The sequence below is a fragment of the Rattus norvegicus genome, chromosome 5, assembly GCF_036323735.1.
Source record: "Rattus norvegicus strain BN/NHsdMcwi chromosome 5, GRCr8, whole genome shotgun sequence".
NCBI classification, from domain to species: Eukaryota; Metazoa; Chordata; class Mammalia; order Rodentia; family Muridae; genus Rattus; species Rattus norvegicus.
In genome coordinates, this window is record NC_086023.1 from 123,275,030 (window position 1) to 123,296,807 (window position 21,778).

General features: G+C 42.5%; 1 protein-coding gene and 1 long non-coding RNA gene across 6 annotated transcripts in view; one reads left to right on the forward strand and one right to left on the reverse strand.

The window, feature by feature from the left end:
* C5h1orf141 (similar to human chromosome 1 open reading frame 141) overlaps nucleotides 1-18,541 on the reverse strand; it is a 63,656-nt gene extending 45,115 nt beyond the window's left edge. For 4 of the 5 annotated variants that reach the window (XM_575875.9, XM_063288587.1, XM_039111124.2 and 1 more), the window contains exons 1-3: nucleotides 17,913-18,519; nucleotides 10,679-10,770; nucleotides 2,783-2,934 (exon numbers count right to left, since the gene is read on the reverse strand). In XM_575875.9, coding sequence (XP_575875.4) covers nucleotides 2,783-2,934; nucleotides 10,679-10,753 — 227 coding nt within the window. In that variant the 5' untranslated portion in view covers nucleotides 10,754-10,770; nucleotides 17,913-18,519. Of the gene's footprint in view, nucleotides 1-2,782; nucleotides 2,935-10,678; nucleotides 10,771-17,912 lie in introns of all 5 variants that reach the window. The other variant, XM_063288586.1, reaches the window with a different exon arrangement.
* Nucleotides 18,542-18,560: 19 nt separating this feature from the next.
* On the forward strand, nucleotides 18,561-19,580 carry LOC134486958 (uncharacterized). The gene is made up of 2 exons (XR_010066563.1): nucleotides 18,561-19,005; nucleotides 19,265-19,580. It is a non-coding gene; the product is annotated as an uncharacterized LOC134486958 (long non-coding RNA).
* Nucleotides 19,581-21,778: the final 2,198 nt, after the last annotated feature.

Consider the following 21,778-nt stretch of genomic DNA (forward strand, 5'->3'; position numbering starts at 1 on the left):
AGTAGTTTATCATGGTAGGATTATGTGGCATAAAAAAACTGCTCACATCATGATCTTATAGCCCAGCACTCCTGAGGTTAACTCAGGAGGGTACAGTGAGTTTGATTACAGCCTGGGCTATATCAAATTCCAAGACAGCCTGGGCTATGGGAGAACTCATCCTGAAAGGCAGGGGTGGGAATATGTTCTCAGGCAGATCTCTCGGTGACCTGAGGCCCTCTCCAAAGGCCCTTCTTTTGAAGAGTTCTACCACCTTCTAATACTTCTATGGAAACCAAGATTAACTTTGCCTCTGGCTGCAATTTTTCAGTCTAGCTGAATTGGAAATATAAAGTAGAGGCGAATTTTAATTTAAGTCAGAAAGGCTGAAAGGCACTTATTTTGAAGACTCAAACCAAATCAATGGTTTTACCTCACACTATTGATGCACCTGCCTCTGCCTTCCAAATGATCAGATTATAGGTACCTGCCTCTATACCAGGTCACAAACTCCCTTTTCTTTCTTTCTTTTTTTAAGATTTATTTATTTGTTACATATAAGCACACTGTAGCTGTCTTCAGACACATCAGAAGAAGGCATCAGATCTCATTACAGATGGTTGGGAGCCACCATGTGGTTGCTGGGATTTGAACTCAAGACCTCCGGAAGAGCAGTCAGTGCTCTTAACCACTAAGCCATCTCCCTTTTCTTAACTTACAATTCCATAGTGAAAACATTTTGATATTGTTTTGTTAAATCTCAGGTAACAAAAGTCTGAGAGAGTGATACTTGTATCGCAATCAGAATGTGGACAAGTAGAACAACGGTACAAACAACGCATAACTTTAGATTTGGACCTGACTTCTACCTACCTTTGCAAGACCTCACAGAACTCCAAAACAACCCCAACACACCCCAGCTTTTCTCACTTAACCACCCGTCTTAGGGTTTTACTGCTGTGAACAGGCACCATGACCAAGGCAACTCTTATTAGGACAATATTTAATGGGGCTGGCTTACAGGTTCAGAGATTCAGTCCATCATCATGGCAGGAGCATGGCAGCATCCAGGAAGGCATGGTGCACACAGAACTGAGAGTTCTAGATCTTCATCTGAAGGCTACTAGCAGAACACTGACTTCAAGGCAGCTAGAGTGAGGGTCTTAAAGCCCATACCCAGAAACATACCTACTCCAACAAGACTATACCTCCAAATAGTGCCAGTCCCTGGCCCAAGCATATACAAGTCATCACACCCCTATTATCCCTAACCTTGTTCTCACATAAGTATAAATTGCTATAGTCACACTGTATATAGGCACCAAGTTCAAGAGTTCAATCATCCTGCTGGACATGATATCAATGAGGAACCCAAGCTCCTGGATCTGAGAGATGGGTCAGTAGTTAAGAGTATATGGTGCTTTCCCAAAGGACCCTGGTTTAGTTCCTGACACCCCCCTAAAGGTGGCTCACAACTATTTGTAATTCCAGCTCTGGGAAATCTCGCATCTTCTTCTGGCTTCTGTGGGTATCTGTACTCACATGGACACAAACCCCTCCACAGATATATAATGACAAGTTTTAAATTCAAGAATACAAGCACTGAAACAGATTGCTGGACCTAATCCACCTTCTGCCTCTTGTCTGTGTGACCTTGGACACATTACTGAACATCCTCAGGATGCAGTGTTTCCATGACTTCACACGTTGTTTTTTGGTTTTTTGTTTTTTTTTTTCACTGAGTAAATGGAAAGGTTACAATCTCCACACCTCATCTAACTGATGCTGATGCTACTCTGCTGCACATTTGGATTCTCCTCTGCATCTCTCATGCCAGTGAAAGGTCCATGGCACATCAGATACCCCATCTCCCTTATAGGCAGGCACTGTGTCTGAGCTACACCCCCAGTTCAGAACCTCTTCCTAAGAAATTAGCTGAGAGGGGTTGGGGATTTAGCTCAGTGGTAGAGCGCTTGCCTAGCAAGCGCAAGGCCCTGGGTTCGGTCCCCAGCTCCAAAAAAAAAAAAAAAAAAAAAAAGAAAGAAATTAGCTGAGAAAGAGTCTAGGCAGACATTTTTTTTTTAAAAAAGTAAAATTCTATATAAAATTTAACATTAAATGAGAGTAGTAGAAATGACTTTAGGAAAAGTCTTTTCCTCTTTTCATCCCCTCTCTCTCTCTCTCTCTCTCTCTCTCTCTCTCTGTTTTTTACAGGATTTCTCTATGTAGCCCTTACTGTTCTAGGACTCACTCTGTAGACCAGGCTGGTCTTGAACTCACAGAGATTGGTCTGCTCTCTTCCTCCTCCTCAGTGCTGGGATTAAAGTGTATACCACTACCTCCTAACTCAAAAAGTCTTCCTTACAAAATTCAAAATTGTAATTATCATCCACACTTGTAAAATATTATCATATCTAATTTCTAAATGGAAATATTCAAAATATTAATCTAGTATATTTTAGCCCACAAATATGTCCTAAGATGTTACCTTTCTTTCTTTCTTTCTTTCTTTCTTTCTTTCTTTCTTTCTTCCTTTCCTTCTTTCCTTTTTCTGTGTTTTTTGTTTGTTTGTCTGTTTTTTTGTTTTTGAGACAGGTTTTCATTTTGTAGTTCTGGCTGGATTGAGACTTGCTATGTGGACCAAGTTGATCTTGAACTCAGAAAGATCTCCTGCCTCCGCCTTCTGAGTACTAGGATTAAAGGCATGTACCACTATGCTAGGCTAGTTTTAATTTCTTATATTATCAAATAACTTAAAGTAAATACAGTGCTTTACAATTTTGAGGTAAATTATAATAGTTACTTTTTTGACTTCTTAAGATCATTTGATTCATCTTCTGTGATATTTGCTACTGTCTTAAATGCAGCTGGGGTAATTGTGTCTCCAAACTTCACATGATGGTCAAACAGCATGGGTGTAATCAAAGGCTTTTTTTTAAGACGCCAGTTGCTATTCTGCAATGAAGTCAAAATGAAAAGGTAAGTGTTCTTTCTACAGGTAAATTCTGTCACACACCACCACCACACACACACACACACACACACACAGAGAGAGAGAGAGAGAGAGAGAGAGAGAGAGAGAGAGAGAGAGAGAGAATTTGTATTTAAGACAATAATGAAAAGTAGTTTGGATTTAAAATTAAAGACCCAAAACATTATGAACTAAAATTTGAAAAGCATCTTGTCCTATGGCTGTGTGAACTTTCCCCATCTATTAAATAAAGACAACATGCTGATAAACATTCAGGAGCCCTTCTAACTAGATTTTTGAATTTAAGGACAGACCTATATAGTTGCTGGAGAGTCATTTCCTCTGGATTGCAACCTTCCTATATGTGGGGAGGGGGGAAGATCATAAGACAGGAAGTTCATGAAACTTATAAGACTTACAAAGTTGAGAGAATTAAAGATTTTCAAGGTCACTTCTCAAGTTATAGAAGTTGTAACCTAACCAACTGATGGGGAAGAAGAGATACTGTCATGGAGTCACATGCCAGTTGGGAAAGAGATGCCAGGGATGCAGCTTTTATGAATTGTCACCTGTGTTGGGGTAGATGGTTTGGTGATGTAGCTGTCTCTGAGTTGTGCGTGCTCTAATAACTAACCTCAATAAACTCATTGGTTCACCAGAAATGAGCAGATGTTTGCTTGCGTCTCTTTGGAAAGAGTCATATAATTTGCATCTGTACAGAGTCCAACAGAATTAAATATGATCTGGGGAAGTGTAGAGCAGTGGACAGTGAGAGGAAGCCTGGTAAGGTTGAGTTAGGGCTTGAAGCCCTGGAGACCCAGAAGGGATGGTAGGATACAGACTCCAGGACCCTGTCATGTAGCCTCAGCCTCCCATAGAAAGAGTTGTGGCCATCAGTCATGTAGGGGCAGTGCCCACAAGTCCTTCCTCATGTAGATGAGGCATCTCAGGTAAATAAGAAGTACTTGCTGTCAGACCCAACTCACCCCCAAACTGTATACAAGATCCTATCCAAAAGGAATAAAGATGTGTAGGAATTACTCTGTCATCTGAGAGCATCTGTCACAAGAGCTATAACACTTTCCCAAAGCTTTCATCACCAGAAACCCCTGCACTCTGCTCGCTGCCTAGTTAGCCCTCCACTAACTCATCTCAGCTCATGCTCAGCACAGCACAGCACAGCCAGTGCAGTGTCTCAGAGCAACAGCAACTGCCCGGGCAGCTGCAGCAGCAGCAGCAGCAGCAGCAGAGGCAACAACAGAGACAGTGGAGGCACTTCCCCCTCCCTGCCTGTGCCTTTTCCACTTCGCTTGAACACTCTCACCAGACCAGGCCAGAGATCTCCTCTGATAGCCTCCAGTACACAGACCCGACTGGGAGATGCAGCTACGTGCTCCTTTGTGATGGGTAACAAGAAAGGCAACTATGATTTATCCGTCTGAGGGTGCAGCATACCTTGCATACAATCCTGACATGGCTTTCCTTCCTCATTATGTATGAAATATTGTGCTTCCTTTCTCTCCTGCTATGGGTGAGGCAACCAAGACTGAGCTTCCTGAGAGTTAAGCATCCTTGTAAGATATCCTAGAGTGATCACCTTCCTCTGTGTGGAATGTGGTGGCATTCCTCCTGGATGGCTGAAGTTTATGACTTGAGAAAGGAGATGCTTTCCAACTGACTAATGGACCAGATAATCTATCACATTCCCTGGAAATGGCATGAATATGATGGTAAGCAGGCTATGGCATCAATTGCATGGTCTCTACTATAGGTGATAAGACATGTAACTGAGGTTCATCTGTCCGCCCAGAAAGAACTTACCCATATAGGGAAGAAATTCTCATGAGAAAAAAGACACGCAGATACAACCCTCAACACTACTAGCCTCTAATTTGTAAGAAAGAGTGAAGCAAAATCATGAGACATAGATGCTGACATGGTATTTCTCACAGTGGGGAGGATTCTGCGGGAGCACTGTAAGAACTGGATCTATTAAAAAGCCCTTCTTGGGAACCAAACATTTAGAACTTAGGAGGAAAGTTTAGAGAATGAGAAGAAAGTGATGTAAAAGTGGCAGAAGAGAAGCCCTCAGGTCTGAGTGTTAACACAGATGAAGGAAAGTCCACAGTTCAGCATGCAGATATGACCCTAATAGGCACAGTGTTGGAGATGCCACAAGCAGGAGATACTCAATATCTGAACAGCATCAACTGGGAGAGATATTTAGGTATGGAGAAGAGCCTCTCACTGATGAGACTGAGTTTTGGAATAATATTCTTGTGCACCGTGTAGAGGTTGTCTTTGTATCATTTAAATGTTGGTCTCAGTAACAGCAGAGAGCTGAGTATTGTCAGGGTTTTGGTATTGCTATTTTGGTACAGCATCACCAGTCTCAGTGTCTTGTAAACATTTTTCTCCTTCGACTTCTAATTGGTTTAATAAAGAGCTGATGGCCTATTGCAGAACAGGAAAGGGAAGGCAAGATATTCATGCAGAGATAGGGACTCTGGGAAAGAATAAGAAGTAGCATTCACCAGCTGGAGACATGTTGGAAGGATCATGTGCCGGGACTGATTGCATCTGTGAGAGAGATGATGGACCATGTGACAAAGGTGGATTAGTATAAATGGGTTAGTTAAGTAATATAAGCTAATTGGGTAAGGTTTATGCCAGAAACCATCAAGGAGAAGCAAGCAAGCAAGTAAACAAACAAACAAACAGACCTAGTAGGTGATCTTCCTGAGATGGCTCTGCTATGGACTGTTAAAGTTGTTGACAAATTTGCTTCTCTAGGCAAGGCCAAGATATATATATCTCTCACTAGGTATTAGCTCACTCTTTTGAGCAGATGTCTGCAGAACAGTGATGTAGTGTTTTGTAATGATGCTGTATAGACAAATAGATGATTATTTTAATTCTTGATGATGATACTATAAGAATTCCTAAAATTATATTAGTAATTATTAAACTCTTTTATAATAGGACTACTATTAAGTTCTCTCTGATAATCAAAACTGCAATGAGAAATCTGCCAGTCTTCAAGTGTCATGAATCAACTGCTTCTGAGATAGCAAGCATGCATCTACAACTTAGAGCGCATTCTAAGAGGTTGTAAAACAATTAACCAAAGGTCATAAAAAGGGAACTAAGGATTTACTAAAGGTTCAAGGACAGAAGATAAAATACTGACTGGGTTTATCTATACAAAACTTCACTAATACCTTAGATACAAAAATTATGGTTTTTAACTTTCAATGAACCTGTTGAGCTAGTGACAAATACTGAATGTTTAGCTAGATAATTACTCTTAATGGATGTGGAAGTCACATTCTCTGTTGTAAACTTCTTATTCTGTTCATGATTTGAACTTATGTTTGAACTTCTAGTGAACTTTTGTAAAATAGAAATAAAAGGATGCTTGGCTAAACCATGTGATCTATTCTCCCAGAAAAGATACAAAAGACTAAGAAAGATTACATTGACATATATAGCAATTGGAAGTAAAAGCATTGGGAGTAAGGAATTCAAAACGAGGGCATTGTTACATCAGAGATGGAGTAAAGAGCAAGATTAAGAGAAGAGAGCAGAAATGGTTGGAACTGGAAAATATCATCCTGAGTGAGCTAACCCAATCACAGAAAGACATACATGGTATGCACTCATTGATAAGTGGCTATTAGCCCAAATGCTTGAATTACCCTAGATCCCTAGAACAAACAAAACTCAAGACGGATGATCAAAATGTGAATGCTTCACTCCTTCTTTAAATGAGGAAAAAGAATACCCTTGGCAGGGAAGGGAGAGGCAAAGATTAAAACAGAGACTGAAGGAACACCCATTCAGAGCCTGCCCCACATGTGGCCCATACATATACAGCCACCCAGTTAGACAAGATGGATGAAGCAAAGAAGTACAGACCGACAGGAGCCGGATGTAGATCGCTCCTGAGAGACACAGCCAGAATACAGCAAATACAGAGGCGAATGCCAGCAGCAAACCACTGAACTGAGAATAGGTCCCCTGTTGAAGGAATCAGAGAAAGAACTGGAAGAGCTTGAAGGGGCTCGAGACCCCATATGTACAACAATGCCAAGCAACCAGAGCTTCCAGGGACTAAGCCACTACCTAAAGACTATACATGGACTGACCCTGGACTCTGACCTCATAGGTAGCAATGAATATCCTAGTAAGAGCACCAGTGGAAGGGGAAGCCCTGGGTCCTGCTAAGACTGAACCCCCAGTGAACTAGACTGTTGGGGGGAGGGCGGCAATGGGGGGAGGGTTGGGAGGGGAACACCCATAAGGAAGGGGAGGGGGGAGGGGGATGTTTGCCCGGAAACCGGGAAAGGGAATAACACTCGAAATGTATATAAGAAATACTCAAGTTAATAAAAAAAAAAAAAAGAAAAAAAAAGGAAAAAAAAAAGAAAAAAAAAAAGAAAAAAAAAAAAAAGAGAAGAGAGCAGAGAGAACTTTTTAAAACAGACCTGAAGAACTTTTTAGAACTTTCTTAGAGAACTTTCATACAAAACTTTTTAGAGAGAACTTAGAAATAAAGATTAAAATCACTTTTCAAAGTTCCTTTTTTCTTCATGTAACTTTAACTAGCAGGTTGGAAATTAGAGCCAGGCAGTTCCTACTTTACTTGATCCCCTGCTAAAGTGCTCAAGGCTACTTTATTTAAGCCCCTGCTGAGGTGCTAAGAGCCAGAGACTTCAGTTTCTTGGCCTTAGAGGAACTCAGGTAGGTCAGCTACAACCGCAAAGCGACTTGGACTTAACAGAGGTAAACATTTTATTACTAAACAGCAAACCCTAAATATCTTGCAAGACCAAGTCTTGCCTCAGCTGATGGTCTTTCCCCTTAACTACCTCAAGAGATAACCAAGAAGAAAAAGTACGACTGGGACTTGCCCCCAGCAGCTTTAATAAATAATAATATGTCTCTTTGTCATTCAGGAGCTGGTGGGTCAGAGATAGTCAGGCAATAACCGAGTATAGTAGAAACAGAAACTGAGTAATAGAACTACTCAATCATCCTTCAGACAAAGGTCGAAAAATCTGGGGAAATCAGAGGGATACAGGTTCCTGATAGACTGCCACCTATAAGCCAGTTATTACCAGCATGGGTAATACCAGGTAATATTAGGGACAGGAAGACAGTACAGGACAGATAGGCAATTGAGGGAAATGTGGATCTGAGAGCCAGTGTTTGAATCCACAAAGCTGGATAGGATTGAAATATTGAAATGGGTCTTCAATGGCCTTGCTGAATGCTATGGAGTGGTGCAATTTTTATGAGGAAGAAGAGGTTTGGCAGATATGAAGGCCTTACACTGGCAGATGAGTTTGAATCAGAAGGTTCTACAACATCCGAGAGATGAAAAGGGCAGTTGTAACCGTCCACGTTACTTGAAAGCAAAGGTGGTTAAGATTCCTGTCAAACTAGAGTTCCTGGTGGGAGATGGGGTGATTGCCAGAAATCCAAATATGCGTCTTTGGAAGGTTTAAAGGTTGGATGGCAGTTCACCAGTGTAAAAGGAGTAAAATACAGGGAGAGATCTGGTATTTGCCCTTCAACTCCTTAATGTGGAGGAAGGAAATATCCTTTGGTAGGGTACTCAATGTTACTGGCAAATAGTGATTGCAGACTCCACATTGAACTGTAGATTTGTTAGTTCCTGATCACTATGCAAAACACTTGTGTTTCAGTGGATACTGGATTTGAGTGTACTTTAATTTATGAGATTCTCAAAGTACCAGGGCAATGGCCAGCAGTGGATAAATATGGGGATCGAACAGTATGTATATAAATGATTAAGCTTGTCCTGGGGGCGGGCAGTTATTTTCCATCGAGAGTATAATGTTTGTATTTCTTCACTGCAAGAAAGTACACCAGGCTGGAGCTCTTTAACCAGTTAGGTATCACTGATGGAGAGGTGAGGCCTCAGTTCCTACTTGGAGCTTGTTATCCTCATCCAGGGAGCCAGCTCAAGTGATGAGAATCCCAGGTCAATGCATTCGTGCCTTTAGCCTCTGCCCTGGAAATCAGTGTGATCTGGCATCACTGTGTGGGTGGAGAACTAAAGTGGACCTAGAGTGGTGCAGCACCCCAGAATGAAGAGGCCAGATTCCTTATGGAAGATGATAGCGGGTTAGGAAAAGACAGGCAAGGTAGCATTTCTACCACACCGATGTATTCAACATTGTCTTTTTGATAAAATAATTGCTTCAAGTGATAGAATATTTTCTTACCATATTAGGTTTGCTAACTTAAAAAAAAATCCCCTTAGTTTTTTAAATCTCAAGACTAGTTAGCACTTGCTTGGATGAATGTTAAAATGCTTTCTAAAATTACATAATGCTAATTATCAAGCATTTTACAGGCTTGTAAAAACATTGTAGAAGAACAGTAGATACATCAATTAAAAGATTTAAAAAAAGATGTTGTGACTTGCAAAGGCACTTTCAGGAACAATAAGGCTGTTAGGGGATGACCCCTGTGTAAGTGGTGGGCTACCTCCTTGTGAGTTTTGCCCATGGGGATCTCTGAAAACCCTAACACTGTAAAACTATGTTGCCAGTACTGCTGACTGTCTGAGTTGAATTAAGGAAAGACCTTGCTCTTGGAGATACATACTTGGGTTGCAGAACATGGAGAAACCACAATGAGACTAAGCTGGAGATGTCCTTCCTGCTGGATGGCTGTTGGAACCACAGGTGGTTGTGAGCCTGTAGTATATACTTCGAAAAGAATTTCCAGGGAACAAAAATTAACTTGCTCAAATGTGCTAAAATTCTTGTGTTTGGGAACTATTATCTTTGTTATTTTTTCCTCTTGAACTCTGAATCTTGCCTATTTTAGTTTACTTTGTTTCTATATACTTGTTTTTATATATTTAGTTTACTTTGTTTCTGTATATTATTTGTAATATTTGTAATTTAGCAACAATACCAAATGTCACTTTTCCTTTTTAAGGCTTATTTTTTTTGAGAATCTTATACATTATATTTTGATTATATTCTTTCCCCTTCTCCAACTCCTCCTAGATCTGCCCACCAACTTCATGTCCTTTCTCTCCTTAAAGAACCAAACCCAAAATAAACAAACAAAAGGACAAAACAAACAAAAAGCACAAGAAAACCCCCACTGAATTCAATTTGTGTTGAGCAACTTACTCCTGAGCACGTGGCCTGCCTTGGAGTATGACTGTTGTACTCAGTGTCACTCTACTAGAATATGGCAGCTACCTAGAAGTGATCTTGTACTGTTAATTCTTTTTTTTTTAATTTATTTATTATATATAGGTACACTGTAGCTGTCTTCAGACACATCAGAAGAGGGCATCAGATCTCATTACAGATGGTTGTGAGCCACCATGTGGTTGCTGGGATTTGAACTCAGGACCCCTGGAAGAGCAGTCAGTGCTCTTAACCGCTATGCTATCTCTCCAGCCCTGTACTGTTAATTCTTATTGTTGCTGTTTTCTTTCTGTTGTTTGTTTTGTGGTACTGTGGCCTTCAGTCTATGAGGCCAACTCTCTGCCACTGATTAATGAATCATTTTGTTATCTACCTGGATATGTGACACTCAATTGATTAAAGTATTTGCTTCTTACAAGTCCATTTATATTTTCAATGTCAATGTACCATTAGTTACAAAGTAAAAATCTTATCTGAAGTGCTAAGTTTTTGTGAGTACTTTATTTTTAGCTTCTCCCTCACACACCTTTTCCCTGATGGCTGCAAGTATCCTTGCTTTCTCCTCCAGGGCATCGAACTTTTCCAGAATTTTTTCTGTCATCCTTTGTCAGTAAATTCCTGTTTGAAAGGGAGGGAGAAGAAATGTCCAATTCAATTCAGATCAAAACACAGGATGGCTATTTAGGCAGAAGGGGAGAGTCCCTTTCTATTACTGCTCCAGGTTCATTTCAGAGCTGTGCTGGCCATAAAATCAGTCAGAGTGTTATAAATGTACTCAATTGGGTTTTAATAGGAAAACAAAAACGAAAACAAAACAAAACCCAGAACTTCAAGCTTGTTACACGAGAACCAGATGTGGCTCCTGCTGGAAGTAAGGCCATGTGAATGAACACTTGTTCTCTCCTGTCATGGTATAATTTTAATTCAAAGACCTCACCTTCATACAGTCAACTGAATTTAAACCGGTTCATTGTCCATCACTCCACAGGTACCTAGAAACAGTTAATCTGAAAGTCCTCATTGGAGTTCAAACGATGCATGTGAACCGGATGAACATCAAGATCTGGTCTAATTTATCTCCATTTTCAGATGAGTAAACTGAAGATCATACAGGACTTTATCAGTTCGGTGCAAATGCTCACCAGCAGGACAGAGAAAAGAACGCAAGAGTACTGGAGGCTGGAGAGATGGCTCAGTAGTTAAAGCATGTGGTCATGCAAGTGTGAAGACCTGAGTTCAGACCCCAAGATCCCAGGTGAATGCTGGATGGCTATGGCTAACCATCTGAAATTCTAAACCAGGAAGGGGAAAAATAGGTAATACTCAGAGCAAGGTGGCCAGTGAGAGTAGCCATGTGGGTGGACTCAGAATTACCAGGTTACGTAGTGAACACTAGAGCTGAGGCTTTTTGAGTGCAGCCAGGAGGCTGGAAAGAACGTTTTTCATCGTGTTGGGATAAGATCTAAAAATGTTGAACATGTGACTGGTGGCCTAAGGGTTTACACACAGTGGTGTGTGTGTGTGTGTGTGTGTGTGTGTGTGTGTGTGTGTATTATATATGTGTGATGTACGCATGATACGTGCATGAATACCAAAGGAGAATGTTAAGTGTCCTGCTCTGCCATGCCTCGCACTATTCCCTTGAGGCAGAGGCTCTCACTGCAGCAAAACTGGGGAATAAGCCCCAGTTATGCCCCTGTCTCTCCCCATGCCCCAGTGCTGGTGTTACAGCGTGAGAACAGCCATGCCTGACTTTTTAATGCGTGGAGATTTGAACTCGGGTTCTTATGCAAGAACGCAAGTGTGCTTGTCATTGACTTGAGGCATCTTTCCAATGTTGATTTTTAAATGTTGAGCATCTGGGCCTCATGTGGATCTGTTTTAGCCAAGAGTGGGTGTTTTAAGTAGGCAGTTAAATCTTCTCCACATCCTGTCCTACATTCACACACCCCATCACTTCTCTTCACATCCTCTCAGTGTGTGGAAATTGATACTTAAGATACTTTCCATATATGAATTATTGATGCTTCCACACTGGATCTGTGCCACCCAATGGATCTTAGATGCCTTTCTGTTGCGGTAACAAACTATTCCAGACTGAATACTTTATGAAGAAGAGACAGTTACCTATTTAGGTCATAGTTTTGGAGCTGAAGTCTAAGATTTGAATGTTCCATTTGTTCATCTCCAGGTAAGACCTCGTGGCCAATGATATTCGAATGGCGACAGTAGGTATAAGAACCGTGATGTCAGATCAAAAGCCAGAGGGCGGCGGGATCCAGAGGACACATTCTGGATTATGAGGGCACAGGCAGACTGCAGGCCTTCCTCATCTAAGCTCATAGCTGACGGTGGGATAGGGAGGTCCTGTGGACCATGAGCCAATTCCATAAAAGCTTGGTGCTATAGGTGAGAGGCAGAGGTCTGGATCTATAGGTATCATTTTGTTCTTTTAGATCCACCCCATTGTGAGATCTGACTACTTCCAAGAGAACTAGAAAAACTCCCCAGGCTGGAGAGAGAGATTGCCTCAGAGATTATGAGCACTGGTTGATCTTCCAGAGGTCCTGAGTTCAATTTCCAGCAATCACATGGTGGATCACAAACATCTGTAATGAGATCTGGTGACTTCTTCTGGCCTGCAGTCATGCATGCAGGCAGGACTCTGTATACATAATAAATACATCTTAAAAGAGAACAAAACCAAACCTCCCTCTGAGGCAGCACTCCCCCCCACCCCCACTCCCGCCACACACTCCTCAATTACTTCAGTTCCTCTCATAGCGTCACACTAGGAACCAAATTCTAGGTACATGAACCTTTAAGGAGGATGCTCTTAGAGAGGAGACTATGTCCCAACCAAAGTACCAATGTGACGAAGAACTTAAGTTGAGAAAATTCTGGACCATGAGGACACAGACAGCCATCTAAGCTCATAGCTGACAGTGGGATAGGGAGGTCTTTCACGGACCATGAACCAATCCCTAAAAGCTTTGGGTGCTTTGGTGAGAGGGAGGTCTGGATCCAGGTGTCATGGTGTTGCGGGTGCTGCAGGCTTTGAGGGTCTCCTGCAGGAAGATAGGGAAAGATTTTGGAGGAGACAGTTTATCTGGACAAGAATTTCCTCTTGGAGCCAGGAACATTTTGTGTCTGAAAAACACAGAGGGGACTTCATTTTCTGTTTCCATCATAGAAGTGGAGATGAGAAAATGCCTTCTAGTGGAGACAGACTACTCCCAGTGAGAAATATGATTAGCACATTGAAGAGAATAGGTTCCTCAGCTGGGGAAAGGTTCAAATGGGGCAAGAACATCGAGACCTGCTGCTTACTTATGCTAAGGAGAAAAGCGGGTTGCTCTAGAAAAGTGGGTTGCAACCCCTTTGGGGGTCACAAACCAGATATCTGGCACATCAGATATTCACATTACAATTCACAACAGGAAAAAACTACAGTTATGAAGTAGCGACAGAATTTCTTGTGGGGGGGGTCAGCACAACACGAGGAACTGTGTTAAAGGGCAGCAGCATTGGGACGGTTGAGGGCCACTGATTTAGAGTGAGGTGTCCCATGTTGCCAACCTTTAGCATCCTCCCATCTTCAGCGTCCCAATCAACATGGTAGGGTACAAAATGTCACCTCATTTTATTAAAGTGCTGCTGTAGAAGGGGAAGACGCTCATGATGACCACGCCTATTATTTTCTGTCTCATCTTTTCTTAATTGCAGAGTTTCTTTAAACTACAATCTGTAATTCAGCGCTCTAGTTTACTACATCCCCTTTGTTCCCAATCTACCATCATCTGGCTTCTATTTAAATCAGCCGTATTTAAATCAGGTCATTAGGGTCACTGTTTTATGAACTAGTGAATTCCTTTTTTTTCCTCTTACATTATTTGAATTTTTATAAATTTATGAATATTGATTATGTCTTTTCTTGTCCCTCTCAGTTTCCATAGCATCAATCTTCCTACCTCCCTGGAAGATTCCTTGCCAATATCTTCAGGCTTCTCTTCACACTAGTGCCATGTTTCTTGTTGCTGCACGTTCTCCCAAGACAGCCCCTGAATCAACAGCTTCGTCTACTGTCATCTATTTCCAAACAACTTCTCCCTTCTGCGTTCCGCACCTATGTCTACAGCTCAGTTCACTATCTCCCCCTCTCCCCCAGTAGCGCAAGTGTGAGTTAAGAGGAAACTTTTAACTTTTTCGTTATTCTTGTCCTACAAGCAAGGCTGTCTTGTAACCCATGCAATCAGATTAGCATCTCTCAGCCTCACACACTGGGGTATCACAGTGGTTCTCCTTCTCAGCCATGCTACAGAATGAGTCAAAAACTTGGATCCTGTCTGACCTCCGAAGTCAAAACTCAGGGTGTTCTCACTCTCCTCATGAACTGAAATATGCCAGGTAAGGTGTTGGCTGCCGAGTTTCCAGTCCATCCATTGGGGTGTGGGGGATGTGCTGGCGTCAAGCATTCTCATCACATAGATTCATCTGTGTAGATAATTGACTCGTGGACTCTGGTTATCTCTTTTTAAATGTTCTTCAAAGGCAGGTCCTTCCCAAACCTGGATTTGGTTCCACTTCACTGGAGAAGCCCTTCACCTCACAAGTAAATATGCACAGCCTCGTTGTCAGGCATAGTCTTTATCCTAAGTATCTTCTTAGCTCTCCCTGTTATCCATGTAGCCTCGATTTAGGAGTCTATAACTTACTGCTTGGATTACTGCAATAGTTTAAAATTTCCTCTATATATTTCATGAATTCAATCTACTCTTCATAGACTTGAATTTTTTTTCAAGAAAAATATGATTTGTCTTCCTGCTTCAAGCTTCAGTTCCTTCAAAGACATTAAACAGCAAACTCCTTGGTACATTATGCAATAGTGTGGTCTGTGAATTCAGCACATGTGATCACACGCACTCGACTCCCGAGCCAGGAGGGACAACTGTGGCTTCTCGAGTGTGGTCATGTTCCTTTACTTGTTAGGTCTTAATATTCACTGTTGATACACCAGTCTTCCACTCCCTGTATTCCCGAGCTTTCTTCATCAAGCATCACTTCTTTTTTTTTTTTATTTTTATTAACTTGAGTATTTCTTATTTACATTTCGAGTGTTATTCCCTTTCCCGGTTTCCGGGCAAACATCCCCCTCCCCCATCCCCTTCCTTATGGGTGTTCCCCTCCCAACCCTCCCCCCATTGCCGCCCTCCCCCCATAGACTAGTTCACTGGGGGTTCAGTCTTAGCAGGACCCAGGGCTTCCCCTTCCACTGGTGCTCTTACTAGGATATTCATTGCTACCTATGGGGTCAGAGTCCAGGGTCAGTCCATGTATAGTCTTTAGGTAGTGGCTTAGTCCCTGGAAGCTCTGGTTGCTTGGCATTGTTGTACATATGGGGTCTCGAGCCCCTTCAAGCTCTTCCAGTTCTTTCTCTGATTCCTTCAACGGGGGTCCTGTTCTCAGTTCAGTGGTTTGCTGCTGGCATTCGCCTCTGTATTTGCTGTATTCTGGCTGTGTCTCTCAGGAGAGATCTACATCCGGCTCCTGTCGGTCTGCACTTCTTTGCTTCATCCATCTTGTCTAATTGGGTGGCTGTATATGTATGGGCCACATGTGGGGCAGGCTCTGAATGGGTGTTCCTTCAGTCTCTGTTTTAATCTTTGCCTCTCTCTTCCCTGCCAAGGGTATTCTTTTTCCTCATTTAAAGAAGGAGTGAAGCATTCACATTTTGATCATCCGTCTTGAGTTTCGTTTGTTCTAGGGATCTAGGGTAATTCAAGCATTTGGGCTAATAGCCACTTATCAATGAGTGCATACCATGTATGTCTTTCTGTGATTGGGTTAGCTCACTCAGGATGATATTTTCCAGTTCCAACCATTTGCCTACGAATTTCATAAAGTCGTTGTTTTTGATAGCTGAGTAATATTCCATTGTGTAGATGTACCACATTTTCTGTATCCATTCCTCTGTTGAAGGGCATCTGGGTTCTTTCCAGTTTCTGGCTATTATAAATAAGGCTGCGATGAACATAGTGGAGCACGTGTCTCTTTTATATGTTGAGGCATCTTTTGGGTATATGCCCAAGAGAGGTATAGCTGGATCCTCAGGCAGTTCAATGTCCAATTTTCTGAGGAACCTCCAGACTGATTTCCAGAATGGTTGTACCAGTCTGCAATCCCACCAACAATGGAGGAGTGTTCCTCTTTCTCCACATCCTCGCCAGCATCTGCTGTCACCTGAGTTTTTGATCTTAGCCATTCTCACTGGTGTGAGGTGAAATCTCAGGGTTGTTTTGATTTGCATTTCCCTTATGACTAAAGATGTTGAACATTTCTTTAGGTGTTTCTCAGCCATTCGGCATTCCTCAGTTGTGAATTCTTTGTTTAGCTCTGAACCCCATTTTTAATAGGGTTATTTGTTTCCCTGCGGTCTAACTTCTTGAGTTCTTTGTATATTTTGGATATAAGGCCTCTATCTGTTGTAGGATTGGTAAAGATCTTTTCCCACTCTGTTGGTTGCCGTTTTGTCCTAACCACAGTGTCCTTTGCCTTACAGAAGCTTTGCAGTTTTATGAGATCCCATTTGTCGATTCTTGATCTTAGAGCATAAGCCATTGGTGTTTTGTTCAGGAAATTTTTTCCAGTGCCCATGTGCTCCAGATTCAAGCATCACTTCTACCAGAGGTCTCTGTACACCATTATTGGACAGCAAATGTCTGTATGCAGAAGAAAGCCTGGTGGCTTCCCCATCTGCATTATGTGTACCTTGAAGGCAAGAGCCACAGCCGCATCATCTCTGAGTTTCTAATAGCCTCATGACTTGGCTAGTGGTTAACTCTAGAGAGGAAATGGATAGCTGTGGATGCTATGACTACCTTTGGCCTCCAGCAAAGCCATTGACTTTGACAGTGCCCTCATGAGGTTCTTGAGAATCAAGGGTGCTTCTGCTTCCTAATGTTGCAGCCCTTTAAAAAAGTTCCTCGTTGTTGTGGTGACCCCTTCCCCAACCATAAAATTATTTTATTGCTACCTCAAAACTGTAGTTTTGCTACTGTTATGATTGTAATGTAAGTATCTGATATGCAGGATATCTGATGAGACCCCCTAAGGGAGTCACGACCCACAGATAGAGAACGACTGAAAAAGACAATGACAAGGAAAACTGAAGGGACAGTGAGAGGACCAGAGCTGAGATTCAGCGTCCTTTGGCAAATGCTGAACGCGTATAACAGCAGTGTTAAACGGATTCAACAGGTTGTAGTTCATACACACACACACACACACACACACACACACACACACACACACACACCATGTGTACATGCACACACTTAACAGCAGTAAGAAGTTGGGAATTTGAGGGGGAGTTAAGGGGCATGGGAGGAATTGTAATGAAGAGGTGGTAGAAATTATAGAAATGCAATACTCATGCATTCAATTTCTCAAAAAGAAAAAAGAAATGGAAACAAAACCCAACTAACAAACCAACCCAACAACCAAACAAGCCCTTTTCCCTCCCCGTCTTCAAACATAAAATGACATCAATGTCCTGTTTAGTAACATGAACTCCGGGGACAAACTGACTTTGCTTAATCTCTTAGCTCCATCACATGACAGCTGTGCGACGGTGGGCTTGTAGCTTACTCTTTCTGGGTGGCCCTTTTTAAAAGCTGGAAAAAATATGGAATTCATGGGGTTGCTCTAAAGTTTAACTGTGCAGATAGTTGATAAATAAAATTCAGTAAGGACAGACTTACCAGTTAGAGGCCAGGTGTGTGTATCTCCCTTATTTTTATTTTTTTATAATTGCAGCACAAAGTGTCTTCTCCGGCCACAGACCATTTCATCTTCTGCTGTTCTTGCCAAGATGCGATCAAAAGCCTGCATTTGTCTGTCGGTCTGTCTGTCTCCCTCAGCTCTACTTACACTAACTTTCTCTTTCGTTAGGAATGGATCAGATTTCACAGCCACTTAGTATTTACCCTTACCGAGCAACTCTGAGTCTAATGCACGGTGGCTCCTCATGGTCATGCTTCTTTTCCATCCCCACTTTCTTCACTGACTTATGCTGACTTTTAGATCAAATTCTTGTTTATCATTTTAGTTTTGGGAACTGAAAGGAAAGCGCTGGATTATAAGGCCCACAGGAAGGCCTCGGGTACCCTGTCAGTGCTGAGGGAGAACACCATGTTCAGCATCCTCCTGTCTCCGTACTGGAGTTTCAGCAGCCAATGGTAGTATTGTGGTCAGGAGTTTTTACTATGTTCCCTTCAACTGGGAGAGGGAAAGATGTACTCACTTCTGAAATCTGCAGAGGTCTGTCCAAAGTTCCTTCTTGCTCTTACATTTTGGGGGTGGTGGCTATTGGAATGTAGGATCCTTACGTGTCACAAAGCCAACCTTCCAGACCCTTGGGAGTAGAACGCATCTCAGAGCTGTCCCCCTGCCTGGGGCTGGGCTTTGACACAAGGGAAACTCCCCTTTCACCTTTTCTTAGACTCCATTGTGTTCCAGCCCTTCAGGTCTCTGCTTTCCCTCCTCAGGCCACATTCCTAACCCTCCAATTTGCCTACCTCTAACTGTGGTCCTCATCCTTTGGACTTGATCACTCAGAAAGCCATCTGAGCAGCCTTGCTTATAGAACAATGGTCAGGTTCAACTCAACCCACAAACCATGGCTTGCTCCACCTTATCTGCAGAATGGGCCCCCAGGTTTTCAGACGACACCCAAGAAAAGGCAATGCAAGATCTGGCTCCATCTACCTTTCTAATTTATTCCTCTCCACTTAGTGGAAAAGCCATTGTACAGAAGACTTGGAGTTGCTCGCTAAGAACAAACACTAAGAGAAGGTTGGTATTGTGACACAATGCCCCCTCATCTTCTGTCAAACATGTCCCATCCATTCCTGGCCACGACCTTTGCTTAGCTGTTCCCTCTGGTCTGAATGCTCTCTTTTCAAGTGTCTCCAGTCAGGAGCCTGCCTGTCCCCAGGGCAAAGCCTCCCTTATTTATGAACCTTCCCTTGGCCGCCTCACTGTCTCTTTCTTTTGTGTGCTTCATACTAACTCCTGCCAAAGAGATCTGTGCTCTGACTCATCTCTTCCTCAGTGCTGCAGCTCGTTTGTAGGAAGACTTGAGCTGCTCTCCTCCAAATCTCAGCTTCGGCATTTTACATTCAAGAGCAACCTGAACAGTGCACTTGAATCTGGAGACGTCTCCAAGTGCACTGTCTCGTGGGCGACATCCGAATGCATCTTCCATGACCAGTGTTATTTCATGATAATGTTCATGATGTTATTTTGTCTCTTTCTGGAGCATGAAATATCAAGTGATATTCCAGGGTGAACTGTTGTAAAATGTAGCTTTTGCCAAATCAAACTCAGTAAAATAGTAATTAAAGAAAACTTGGATTTATGGTTTTAAATTTGTTGGGGGTTTTTTTGCCTTTGTTTGGTGTGTGTGTGTGTGTGTGTGTGTGTGTGTGTGTGTGTGTGAGAGAGAGAGAGAGAGAGAGAGAGAGAGAGAGAGAGACAGAGAGAGAGACAGAGAGAGAGAGAGACAGAGAGAGAGAGAGACAGAGAGAGAGAGAGAGAGAGAGAGAGAGAAGCTAAGGTCTCACATTATAGCCTAGGCTAGTCTGGAATTTTCTAGCCCAGGCTGGATTTGAACTCATGGCAACCCTTTTGCCTCAGCCTCCCATGTGCTTGGACTTAAGCCATCACATGGTCTTAATTGCTAGCTGTGTAATGACAATTTTTGGTGTGTATGGGTAAACAAACAAAATAGAAAAATTAAGTTAGAGCAGAAGAAATTTCTGATCACTGTTTCCTCTTCAACCCATAGCCCTCACTTCCAAGGCTCTCACAGAGAAAGACTGAGCAGTGACCTCATCAGCTCACTGCAGACAGAGTAATTATAAAAACAAACCAACCAACAAAAACCCCTGGGAGGTGGCAGCGAATGCCTTAAATCACATCACTTGGAAGGCAGAGGCAGGCACATCTCTGTGACTATGAATTCGGAGCCAGCTTGATTTACAGAACCAGTTCTAGGACAGCCAGGGCTACACAGAGAAGCCATTTTGAAAACAACAAAACAGACCAAAAAGCTCACTATTTTTAAGGACACACTTTCATTTTTAACAGTGTGCTTTTGACCCCGGGATTGAATGTTAAACCCAGTGTTATCACCATGATAGGGTCCCTGAAAAGGCTTCTTCTGGAAGTTCTAATGTCTGTTGAAGTGGCTCAGGAAAACCAGAAGTCTCTCAACTCTTAAACAGCAGAACTGAACAGTTACCTAGGAAACAAAGGCTTAAATCAAGAGAGACTCCCAATATGTGCCTTTATCGGCTCAACTATTTATCCTTTGAAGAGAAGACCGGTGAGGCAGTGCTAGCTTCTCTCTCTCTCTCTCTCTCTCTCTCTCTCTCTCTCTCTCTCTCTCGTTCTACTCAGCACTGAGCCTAGATTACAGTAATCTGCCCCTTCTTTTGACAAACTCCACTTGCTAACGAGATACTGACTGACTGGCCTCCTCAGTCTACATTTCCAGTGAGGCTGCAGATAAACAATCTTTTTCCCTTTTAAATCAGAGATGATAAAATGTCCATGGTGTAGAGTGGATGCCCCATCCCACACAACAGACTCACAGGCTGAAGTGCTAACCTCTTGTCTCTTAGGATGTGATTGTAACTGGATATATGCAGCCTCCCCGCTCAAGAGGTCAAGTAAAAATGAAGGTGCCTAAGAAGCCAACCCACCCATCCCTTCCTCCCTCCAAGCCTTAGCATTGGAAACCATGAAAACACACGAGCATCTGCTGTTTACCCTCCTGACTTTATTTATCTATTTTTACTCTCTTGTGCTTTATTATGACAGCCTACAAAAGAAGTAGCTTTTAAACTCATCCTCGAGCAGGACCTAGTGGATCAGGCTTTAATCCCAGGTATCCCAGAGTATGAAGTAGGAACTTTTAAGGACTGCCCAGGAAACCGGATGAGATCTGTGTCTTAGGGTTTTATTTGCTGTGAAGAGACTCCATGGCAATGGCAATTCTTTTTTTTTTTTCTTTCTTTTTTTTTTCCGGAGCTGGGGACCAAACCCAGGGCCTTGAGCTTGCTAGGCAAGCGCTCTACTACTGAGCTAAATCCCCAGCCCCGGCAATGGCAATTCTTATAAAGGAAAACATTTAATTGGGGCTGGCTTACAGTTCAAAAGCTTAGCTCATTATCCTCATGGCAGGAAGCATGGCAGCATACAGACAGACATGGTGCTGGAGAAGGAGCTAGGACTTGTACATTGGCATCTGTAGGCAGCAGGAAAAGACAGTGAGACACCAGGCCTCTGCTTGAGCTTCTGAGACCACAAAGCTCAACCCTAGTGATACACTTTTTCCAATAACACCACATCTACTCCAACAAGGCCATAACTCCTAATAGTGCAACTCCCTGTGGACCTATGGCAGGAAATGTTTATTCTAATTACCACATCTTGCCTCAGAATAATGATAAAGGGGGCCTGGGATGCAGCTCCCTGGTAGAGAGGATGCCTAGCATGGGCAAAGTCTGCACTGGGCCCAGCATCTCAGAGAGATCTAAATATAAACTTGGTCCAAGTGCTT